The sequence below is a fragment of the Pleurodeles waltl genome, chromosome 10 (assembly GCF_031143425.1).
Source record: "Pleurodeles waltl isolate 20211129_DDA chromosome 10, aPleWal1.hap1.20221129, whole genome shotgun sequence".
In the NCBI taxonomy this organism is placed as follows: domain Eukaryota; kingdom Metazoa; phylum Chordata; class Amphibia; order Caudata; family Salamandridae; genus Pleurodeles; species Pleurodeles waltl.
The window spans coordinates 1,084,246,911-1,084,258,395 of record NC_090449.1 but is presented as its reverse complement, the minus strand read 5'-3'; the positions used below and the strand labels follow the sequence as shown (position 1 = coordinate 1,084,258,395).

At 51.3% G+C, this 11,485-nt stretch overlaps 1 protein-coding gene across 1 annotated transcript in view; it reads left to right on the top strand.

The window, feature by feature from the left end:
- Positions 1-362: 362 nt before the first annotated feature.
- Positions 363-11,485, top strand: part of LOC138262283 (cocaine esterase-like) — a 303,060-nt gene continuing 291,937 nt past the window's right edge. Inside the window, exon 1 of the mRNA XM_069212178.1 lies at positions 363-471. Within this exon, the coding sequence (XP_069068279.1) occupies positions 396-471 (76 nt within the window). The 5' untranslated portion in view covers positions 363-395. The remainder of the gene's footprint in view (positions 472-11,485) is intronic.

Below are 11,485 nucleotides of genomic sequence, written 5' to 3'. Positions count from 1 at the left end.
AAGCCAGGTCACTCCCCCCCCACATACAGTGCAGTCATCACCAGAGTGGGCTGTGCAGGGGGTGTCCTTACCCTGGCAGGGAGGTGAAGCCGGGTCACTCTCTACCTCCCCCCCCCCCACTCACACCCATTGCATCATCACCACAGGGAGCTGTGAGGGGGTGTCCTTACACTAGCAGGAGGGTGAAGCCGGGTCACCCTCCAGCGTGCATTCCCCTTTGCTACTGATTAATGGAGCAGCGATCTGTGCCAATGGTGCCAGCCAGTGCTTGAGCCCGCGTCTGACTGGATCTGTGCCCCATGGTGCCCAGAGCAGCCCAACCCCCTGCTGAAGTTTAAATAATTCTGGTGCCGGCCCTCAGCACTTCATCTCGTCACTGCACAGAGAGGAGAGACATGGCTTCCTGCAAGGAGACCCTCCTGCTTCTCACCCTCCTGGGGACCCTTTGTCTGGTGACCTCTGACCCCCAAGGTGAGACCCTGCCAGACCCTATGTGACAGCAGGTGAGTGGAGACGTGCCGCAGAGGCAGGACGGTATTCTGTTCCTAGAAGAGAATACAGGCTCCAGGGCCATAAAGGGGCATTACTACAGCTCACAGCTGCCCCAGGGCCGGCCTCGTAGCGCTACAGACGAATAATGGCTTAATTGGAGGTACCTCTTTTGAACAGCGTATGATGATCGGCTGAGCACCTCACACACTCGCAGCTGGATGTGCATAAGAGATGCCAGCAGCCAGGGCTTGGCCCGATGAGCTATCCCTCCCATAGGCAGGATGCTCTCTCTGTGTGTCCCTCTAGCCCCACAGCCGGAGCCTGAACCCGACAGACTACCGCTCGGCTCTCCTGGCACCGGCGGGGAGACAGCTGCTGTGCCCCCCCCACGCTCTTCTGCACCCCCAGCCTCGGGGTTCCTGTAAGAATAAATATACAGTATCAGAATCCGAATAATAAAACATGGCAGGGATCACTCACATCACGGTTAGAACTGACTTCCACCTGAGTTTACAAATAATCAGAGGCACTGGATTTATGCGGCATGCGAGCACCAAAGTATGTGGTTAAAAGGCTGATTATGTGGCATGAACGCAGCGCCTTGTTTGATGGCGTTACTTCATTATTTGTAATGTGTACACATAGCAATACTGTCTGGGCAGAGATGACGTCTCATTAGTAGCAGTTTAACAACCACGTACAAGAATAACCAACTGGAAGACGAGTGAACCCTGGTGAAGGGTCGTCCCTGTGCGTGAACAGATGTTGCTGCGTTTTTAGTAGCTTTTGATCGGTTTAAGATAGAAACCTGTTTTTTGTTACAATCTGCAGATTATGCAAGAGATAATGGATTATGTGGCAAATGCGGCAAACCCTTAAAAAGGCAAAAAGGTTGCAGCTGCAGAATCATCTGATTCCATGGGCCCTGCAAGTAATAAACCGAGCGCCGCCGAGCCACAGAGCACCGGGGCCGCCGCGGATACTCACCATGCTCAGAAACTTAACTTCAGCAGCTCAAGGTGGCTGAGCCCTTCAGACAAAATGCAACTCCGAGTTAAACAGTCCTCGTTGCCAGAAAGCGCATTTTGTCATGTATGGCAATACAGAGGCTCAAACTGTCAGTAAACCATTCTTGCTTCTAGGAGCTGTGTGGTTGGGAAAAATGTTGCAACCTGTCCCGACCCGGCCAAAGGGACAGACCAGCCTTGAAGCAGCCTGACAGTGCCTGGAGGGCTGGACTGACAGATCCCTCTATGGGCTCTTTTTTGGCTGCTTTGGGGCCAGTTGGATGGTCTCCTGCGCCAGCTTTTACTGTTGGTTTCTCTGATATTGCCACAAGCATCCTGCAGGACACAGAACTTGTAAAACCCCTGCACAGCTGCCTTTGCAAGTTTGAAACTGCCCTGATTTGCAAATGTGGCCACTTTGGTCGCTTATCTGATTCGCTGATGAGGAGCACATTTAATATGGTGACCATTTGGCATGAAGGCAAATCTGGACAGGACTGTATACAATTCAGGCCGAAGGGCCAAAATTCAGGACAAACATTCAAGAACAAACGTCAGTTTTACAGACACATCCAAGAGAGGCCGTACTCACTAGCTATCAGGGCATTTGTTTACTATTTTCTTCATAGCGCTATTTATTCACCGTGGTCTTTTTTGATTGCCTCCAGGTCTGCTACATTCAGGAGTCACATTACCTCCTTGTTCAGTAGTAAATTAATGCCCTTCAGCACCGTGTCAATGCCATCACCCTTACCCAAGCCTACCCAATCCCTCTGAGAGAAACCAACCGCAACATACTGATTATGTTTCTGAACATTTTAAAACCCCTGCCAAACAGTTTGGGAAACATTGAGTAATTAACCATATGCTCGTTTAAACAAATTGAAGAAAAACATTTGGCTCACCCCAACCGTCCATGGATTTTCAACCTAAACAAAATGTAATGAGGCAGGGCAGATAGTGTGGGCAACAGTCTCACACCTAATGTCAGGATGTGAGGTACCCACAACTTGTCTGTAGCTTCACGGCACTAGAGTGTGCGTCCAGGACAATACATTTATCTCAGAACTGGGAGCCCGATCGAGATCAGATGGGAGGTCCACGGCAACCGAGTCAAAGACTTGTTACTAAGAACTGGATCAATAAGGAGAGAAGAACATGGCGGACAATTCTTAAAATCAGAGAAGACGGGTCCACCAAGACTATCGGAAGGTATTGGGTACCTGGGGAGTTGTCTCTGCAGACAGGAGCGAAACAGAAGAGGCACTGTCAAGTGGTTGAACAAGCAGCACCCAGCTGCCTTGGCAAACTCTTCTGGTGCAATGGTCCGCTGTCAGTGCCTGTGAAGGTTGAGCAAGAGCCGGACCCCGTGCAAGGTTGTGCAAGGCCATTGTCCGCTTTGTCCAGGTCTTAAAATGGTTCTGCAGTCAAGCTAAGGTTGAACCACTGATCTAGTTTGTCCCTAAGTGTCACAGTACATGTAGAATCTTCAAAATATTTGGGATGTATATTGCACAAACATAATGTAAGAACATGAGAAACATTTAAAAATGTAATTAATTTTTCCTTAACATATGCCACTGTTTTCACCTTTATATACAATCGGACCTCAGATTGAAACGGGAATCAGTTACCTTTTGCTACCTAGTGATTTATATTTACCATTACCACACTGATCTGCACAATGGAAATCCAGACAGAGTGACACGGTCCCTCCGAGCCCAGTTTGCTTTTTGGTCTTCTCTTCTACTTTCTGTAGTGGGCTACGTGGCACTAGTGAAGATGGTGGGCTACCCTAATAACTGCATCATTTTGCAAATCTTCCCCTGCTCAGCCCTATAGGAAAGTATCATCTTTTTGCTACAGTTACCCCCATTTTCTGCCTGATGTCAGTATGCTTGACTGTATTCACTGGGATCCTGCTAACCAGGACCCAGTGATTATACTCTCTCTCCGCTAAAGTTTGTTGTTGCATACTGGTAACCCAGTGTTTCACCCACAATTGGCATACTGGTGCCCCTTTATAGGTCCCTAGTATATGGTACTGAGGTACCCAGGGCATTGGGGTTCCAGGGGATCCCTATGGGTTGCAGCATTATTTTTGCCACCCATAGGGAGCCCATGCTAATTTTTCTACATGCCTGCCACCGCAGCAAGTGTGAAAGGTTCATGCACCGTTTCACAGCCATTTACACTGCACCAGGTCACTCTTATGTCACCCATATATCAGGCCTTCCAACCCTGAATGCTGGGTGCAGAGTACCTGTGTGTGAGGGCACTGCTGCACTAGCAGAGGTGCCCCCATGACCTCCAGGACCATTTTCCCAGACTTCGTGTGTGCAGGGATGCCATTTTACGTGTGTGCCGGACATAGGTCACTACCTATGGCCAGCTACATAATGGTAAGTCGGAACATAGGTATGTTTGGTATCAAACATGTAGGAATCATACCGCCATGCTTTTGCAAGCATTGGTTGTATGATTCCATGCACTCTGGGGGTTCTTTAGAGGAGCCCCTGAACTGCCATTACAGCCTTTTGAGGTTTTCCAGGCAGCCTCAGCTGCTGTCACCTCACAGACAGGTTTCTGCCCTCCTGTTGCTTGAGCAGCTCGAGCACAAGAAGGCAGAAAAAAGGATTTAGTTTGGGAGAGGGTTGTTACACCCTCTCCCTTTGGAAATAGGTGTTACAGGCTTGGGGGGGGGGTAGCCTCCACAAGCCACTGGAATTGCTTTGAAGGGCACAGACGGTGCCTATTAGACTTTTCATCCTTGGCGTTGTCTCCCTTAACCTTTTGCCTCTGTTTCCCAGGTTGTTGATGTGTGCTGGACTCTGATTTTGCTGTTTTTGTTACTCTGGGCACTTTACCACTGCGGACCAGTGCTAAAGTGCAAGTGCTCCTTTACAAAATGTGTATGTAATTGGCTTATCCATGATTGGCACATTTGATTTACTAGTACGTCCCTAGTAAAGTGCACTAGAGGTGCCAGGGCCTATAAATCAAATGCTACTAGTGGGCCTGCAGCACTGGCTGTGCCACCCACATAAGTAGCTCTGTAATCATGCCTCAGACCTGCCACTGCAGTGTCTGTGTGTGCAGATTTAACTGTAATTCGACTTGGCAAGTGTACCCACTTGCCAGGCCCAACCTTCCCTTTTCTTACATGTCTGACACCCCTATGGTAGACCCTATGTAGCCCCAAGGGCAGGGGGCAGTGTATAGTTAAGGTAGGACATATAGGCCCTCATTCCAACCCTGGCGGTCGGTGTTAAAGCAGCGGTAATACCGCCAACAGGCCGGCGCCAAAAAAATGGAATCACGACCATGGCAGAAACCGCCAACATAGACAGCCACTTTAACACTCCGACCGCCACGATAGTAGAAACAAACACCGCGGCGGTAACCGCCAACAGACAGGCGGAACACAATGTTCCACCCACTGTATTACAACACGCCTATCCGCCACCTTTTCCGGGGCGGTACCAACCCTATTAAAAGCACGGCGGAAAAAGGACTTGGAACAGAAACCACTCAACTCTCGACACCCAACGAGGAACCAGGATGCCATGGAGCTCGAACTACAGGTCCTGCCGATGCTGGTCTTCCCCCTCTTGGATCAGGAGCAGGAAAGACGCCAGCAACGACCACGGTGAGTACTGCACCTACAACACAGGGGAGGGAAAAGAGAGTAATACACACATGCAACACCCCTACCCCCACCCTCATCCACAACACCATACACACAAATACATGCAGCAACATTACATATACATCCCTTCACCCCCTGGAAGAACGCAAGGACAAAAGGAAATGATTGTAACAAGTGTAATCAATAAAAATCAGATAGGGCAAATTCAAAAATTAGTATATACAAATGTGTACACCGACTGCAAAAATCTGGATGTAAATTAAATCATTGTCCATGGATCAGTGTCCCAAAATGCATGGGCACAGCCCACATAAGATACCTGACTCAAAATGGAGAGAACACTGCAGGGGCATCAGATGGAAAATAAACAGGCACCTCAGGGGGAGATTGGGGATCACCTCAGCCGGATGAATGGACGACGCCACTGCTCCATGAGGGGGCTCCATGCCCACTGCTGTATCCTGGGGAGTGCAAAGCCACAGTCTCTCAAATCTTTCCAGTGGGTGGTTTGCACACTGCTGTATCCTGGGGAGTGCAAAGCCACAATCTCTGAAGTGGATAACAGTGTCCACTGGTTGTGGAGGGGGCTTTGTGCCCAAAGTGCTCCATCCTGCCAAGGACTGAGGTAGTGGATGTGATTCTCCACTGGTCTAGAGAGGGCTTGGTGCCCAGAGTGCTTCAGATGCAGTGTGGCAGTTCCCATTCCCTCACCTGGGTGTGTGCCACGAGAACAGGTAGCATGAAACGCCATGGAGGCAGAGACACACTCCACCCTGCTGCGACTTCGCCTGCCACCTGCAGGTACAAACAGTGCTGGGAGTCATGCCTCATGTACGCTGGGCAGGGTCCAGGACGTCTCCTGCAGCCTCGGACGGCTGCCCACTGGGGATGATTGCCATGTCAGCTGTGGTGGTAGTGTCTGAGCACATCAAGGGGCTGGTGGCAGTGGTTGCGGCGGAGTCTGTGGCGGAGGTGCTGGCGGTGGTGTAAGTGTCTGCACCTGTTGAGGGACACAGAAGGACGTCTCCTGCAGCCTCGGATGGCTGCCCACTGGGGATGATGCTGGGGAATGTTGCTGAGGTAGCAGAAGTGCAGGTGGCGGTGCTGGTGACGGTGCAGGTTGCGGTGCAGGTAGCGGTGTCCACCGCCGTACAGGTTGATGTTGTGGTTGACAGAAGGGGTGACTCTGGTCCCTCATCCAGAGCCACTGTGCCCTGTCCTGACCTGCTCTTCGGCTTGTGTCCCTTCCCCACCTTTGATGTTGCTGCTGGTGCCTTGCCACTGTCCCTTTTGGCTTGGAGGAGCCCTTGCTTGCTGGTAGGTGTGGCTTCTCCCTCCGGCATGTGGGCACCTTCTTCACCTTGGCAGGTGGCGGAATGGCCTGCTCCTTGGCCTCGTTAGGTGGCACACTGGCAGCCCTGATGGGTGGTGCCCGCGATGAGACACAGGTTGCTGGTACCACTGTGCTTGAGGATTTGGTGGCTGAGGTGCTGGGCTGGGACCTGGACAGCCTGGTGGGAGGTGTAGAGAAGAGGTCAAAGTTTGGGAGGAAGAGTTTCTTAGACACACTGGGATGGGAAGATGGAGGGGGTTTGGCAGTGGAAGAAGAGGTAGTGGTTGCAGGAGGTGTACATTTGCTGGATTTGAGTGAAGAAGCATGGGCCGGAGGCTGTTGTGGGGTGGACACCGTGGACGACCTTGCTGCTCAAAATCCAGTAGTCTCATTAGAATAATGAGAGCCTACGCGACAATACCTAAGTATTGTATGACCCTCTGCTCACTGTTCTCCTCCATAGGGCACGTCCGCTGGGGCAGGTGATCAGATGGCGGCATCCTCCTGTGTACAGACTCCTGGTGGACCTGTTGACCATGGAAGAGAGACACATCATGGTCACATACAGACTTGATCATGCAATATTCTAGGAACTGTGTGCCCAGTTAGAGCCTGACCTGATGTAAGCTATCCACCATCCCACAGGAATACCCCCTCTAGTGCAGGTCCTGTCTGTACTCCATTTCCTAACAAGTGGGTCATTTCAAACAACAGTAGCCATGGCATCAGGGATGTCCCAGCCAATTATCTCTAACGTGTTGTCCAGAGTGTTGTCTGCTCTGCTGAAACACATGCGCAGCTACATCGTTTTCCCTCAGGTGGAGGATTTGCCTACAGTGAAGGGAGACTTCTATGCCTTGGGACATATCCCCATCATCATTGGTGCCATTGATGGTACACATGTGGCCTTGGTCCCCCCGCAGGAATGAACAGGTGTACAGAAACCGGAAGAGCTACCATTCTATGAATTTGCAGATGGTGTGTTTGGAAGACCAGTACATCTCCCACGTGAATGCCAAGTATCCATGCTCTGTGCATGACGCTTACATTTTGAAGAATAGCAGCATCCCTTATGTGATGGGGAAACTCTTGAGGCACCGTGTGTGGCTAATAGGTGAGCCTAAAGTCCCCACACAGTTTCATTTGCTGTCTGGGTATGGGAGATTCCCTAATGTTTGGAGTATGTCTAACAGTTGTCCCTCGATATTTGCAGGTGACTCTGGTTACCCCAACCTGTCATGGCTACTGACCCCACTGAGGAATCTCAGGACAAGGGCAGAGGAATGCTACAATGAGGCACATGGGCGAACTAAGAGGGTGATCGAACACACCTTTGGCCTCATGATGCAATACTTCCAGTGAGGCAGAGGTAAGAAGATGGAACTTCTTCCCACATCCCATACTATTGTTGGACCTAGCATAAGTCTGCCTTTTTACCTCTGTGTATGGACCCTGACTTGCCACTTTGGCTTTCCATTTCACAGATCTGGGTCCCAATTTGTGCCCTCTGCTATGTTTACTCCTGGCCTACAGCTGTGTAACATTGATATGTGAACAAGTACATTGGCATTGCTATACTCCAAAGATTTAGCAATTACACATTTGTGAAAGCACAGACTGACTCCAGATTTTTTGGTTATTCAAGGGTGTTTATTTCTGTGCAGATAAGTGGAGGGATGTGTGAAATGGGCTGGGGTGATGGTGGAGGAATGTCCATGGCAGAGTCCAGTCTCTTGGTCTCACAGGTGCATTGTCCAATGGGGCATAGGAAGTGGAGCTATGGCAGCTTAAGGTGGACAGGGTGACAAAGTGGGACCGAATGGTAACGTTCAGGAGGGTCTTATTTCCTGGCGGGGGTCTTGGCAATGTTCTCTGTCTTGTTCCTGGATCTCAGGGACCGTTTGCGGGGTGGTTCTCCTTCTGCAGGGAGTGGGGTGCTGGTGGTTGTTGGTCCTGTCCACTAGGGCCGGCGGAGGCGGAGGGCTGTTCATCATCCAGGCTAGTGTCAGGGGCCCGTTGGTGTGCCACTGTGTCCCTCGTGGTGTTGACAAGGTCTGCCAGAACCCCTGCAATGGTGACCAGGGTGGTGTTAATGGACTTCAAGTCCTCCCTGATCCCCAGGTAGTGTTCCTCCTGCAGCCGCTGGGTCTCCTGAACTTGGCCAGTACCATGCCCATGGTCTCCTGGGAATGGTGGTTAGCTCCCATGATGGAGAGTGCCTCGTGGAGTGTCGGTTCCCTGGGCCTGTCCTCCCCCTGTCTCACAGCAGTCCTCCCAGCTCCCCTGTTATCCTGTGCCTCTGTCCCCTGAACCGTGTGCCCACTGCCACTGACCCCAGGTCCCTGATTTTCTTGGGTTTGTGGGTTTGGCTAGGTTCCCTATAGTGGTGGACACACTGCTGATTGACGTGTCCTGGGGACAGAGAGATGGGCCCGCTGGGTGGGTGCTGTGGCTGTGTTTCCTGAGGGGGGAGGTTCAGTGGTGGTTTGGGACTGTGTCAGGGGAACCGACTGTCCCGAGGTCCCTGATGGGCCGGGCTAGTCACCACTGTGGGCCTCTTCTGAGGGGGTACTGGATATGTCTGGCACCTCCTGTTCGGTGACGTTGGGTATGGGTCCTGTTGGGATGTAAATGCATAGTTTTAGTATCTGTGTGTGCCATCTTGTGCATTGGGTGAGGTACCCTCTATTCCTGTGCTTGCATCATTGTGTTTGCCCTTTTCTGATAGTTGGTTTGGGGTCTGTGTGGGTATCTGTACTGGACATGCTTTGGTGACGGTGGTCCATGCATAGGTGTTGCATGCAGGACCTTGGTATTGAGATGTGTGGGTTGTGATAGTGGGACATATGTGAGATGATGGGAGTGATGGGAGTGAGGGTAAGGGTGGGGGTATGTGATGGCATGCAGGTGGGGTGGGGATATGGTGATAAAGATATGACTTACCAGAGTCCAGTCCTGCTGCTCCTGCGAGGCCCTCAGGATGCAGTATTGCCAAGACTTGCTCCTCCCATGTTGTTAGTCGTGGGGGAGGACGTGGGGGTCCACCGCCAGTCCTCTGTACAGCAATCTGGTGTCTTAAAACCACGGAACGCACCTTCCCCCGTATTTCGTTCCACCTCTTCCTGATGCCATCCTATGTTCTTGGGTGCTGTCCCACTGTGTTGACCCTGTCCACTATTCTTCGCCATAGCTCCATCTTCCTAGCTATGGTAGTGTGCTGCACCTGTGATCCGAATAGCTGTGGCTCTACCTGAACGATTTCCTCCACCATGACCCTGAGCTCCTCCTCTGAAAACCTGGGGTGTCTTTGAGGTGCCATGATGTGGTGTGGGTGATGTGTGAGGTGCTGTCTGTTGTGATGTGTGGGCGATGTTTGAGCACAGCGGTGTGTACCGCCAATGGATTACCGCAGTTGAAAGACTGCTGCGTTGATTCGTGGGTTGTGACAGTGTGGGCGTATTCTTGTTGGCGTGACGGTGTAGGTTTTGGTATCCCCAATTTATCACTGACCTTTGGTGTGGCGGACTTGTGTGGGTGTCTGTATTGTGGCGGATTCCGAGATGTGGGTCGTAATACCTGTAGCGGAATTCCGTCGCCCAACAGTATGTTGGCTGTCTTCAGCACGGTGGAAAGCGGGATTTACCGCCAAGGTTGTAATGAGGGCCATAGTAATCTGTTTTATATGTCCTGACAGTGAAATATTGCTAAATTAGTTTTTGACTGTTGCAAGGCCTGTCCCTCTCATAGGTTAACATGGGGGCTACCTTTAAATCTGATTAAAGTGTAGATTCCCTTTGGGAGCGGATGGACATGTGGAGTTTGGGGTCTCTGAGCTCACAATTTAGAAATACATCTTTTAGTAAAGTTGATTTTAAGATTGTGTGTTTGAAAATGCCACTTTTAGAAAGTGCCCATTTTCTTGCTTATACCATTTCTGTGACTCTGCCTGTTTTTGGATTCCCTGTCTGGGTCAGTTTGACAGGTGGGCTGGTTGCATCTCACACTAGGCAGTAACACAAAAGGAGCTGGGGGTAGCCTGCATATCCTGATGAGCCATCTGTGCGAGGAGGGAGGGGAGGAGTGGTCACTAACACCTGAAAGGTCTGTGCCTGCCCTCACACAATGCAGTCTTCAACCCCGTGATGAGTGTCTGGGGCCTGGCCTGGGCAAGGCAGGATTTCACATTCAAAAGAGACTTTACTTTGAAGTAGGCCTTCTTCAAAGGAGAAATTGGGTATAAGAAGGGCACCCCAAACCACAGACTTTGGAACACTTCTGGAAACCAAGAGGAACCTCTGCCTGGAGAAGAGCTGAAGAGCTGAAGAGCTGAGCAAGAAAAGCTGCCCTGCCTGTTACTGTGCTTTGTGGAGCTATCCTGCAGTTGCTGCTTCTGCCAGAGTAAGAGGGCAAAGACTGGACTGTGTGTGCCTTCAATCTAGTGAAGATCTCCAAGGGTTTGATTTAGAGCTTGCCTCCTGTTGTTTGAAGTCTCAGGGACAGCAAAGACTTCTCTCTGCCAGCACCTGGAGTCTCTGGAGAGACTCCTACCCTGCCCTGAGGTGCCCATCCAGTTCTTGGGGCCCTGAAAGGAGAAGCTGGCAGCCTAAGAGGAGGAAATCCACGCACAGAGCGCCGTGTGGGGAAAAGATCGACGCGACTCCGATCTGCGGCTGAAGAAACGACGCGCTGCCGGCTCCGCGGCTGAAAATCGACACTCACCAGAAACGCGACTGAAGAATCGACACACAGAGCTGGAGAAACGATGCGCAGCATCGCTGATGGAGGCTGGGAGATCGCAACCCGCCCTGGGTGGTTTTCGGATCATCGTGCGGCTGGATTTCCCACGCAAGTACCGCTGGGCGTGTAAAAACAACGCAAGGCCTGCCCAGACCCGAGAGTGCTGACCGGATCGGTGCATCGCTCTCGCAGGGAGAGAAGGAACGACGCGCCCCGCCCTGACGAAAAGAGGAATGACGCAAGGTCCCGCTCGTGAGTGGAATCAAT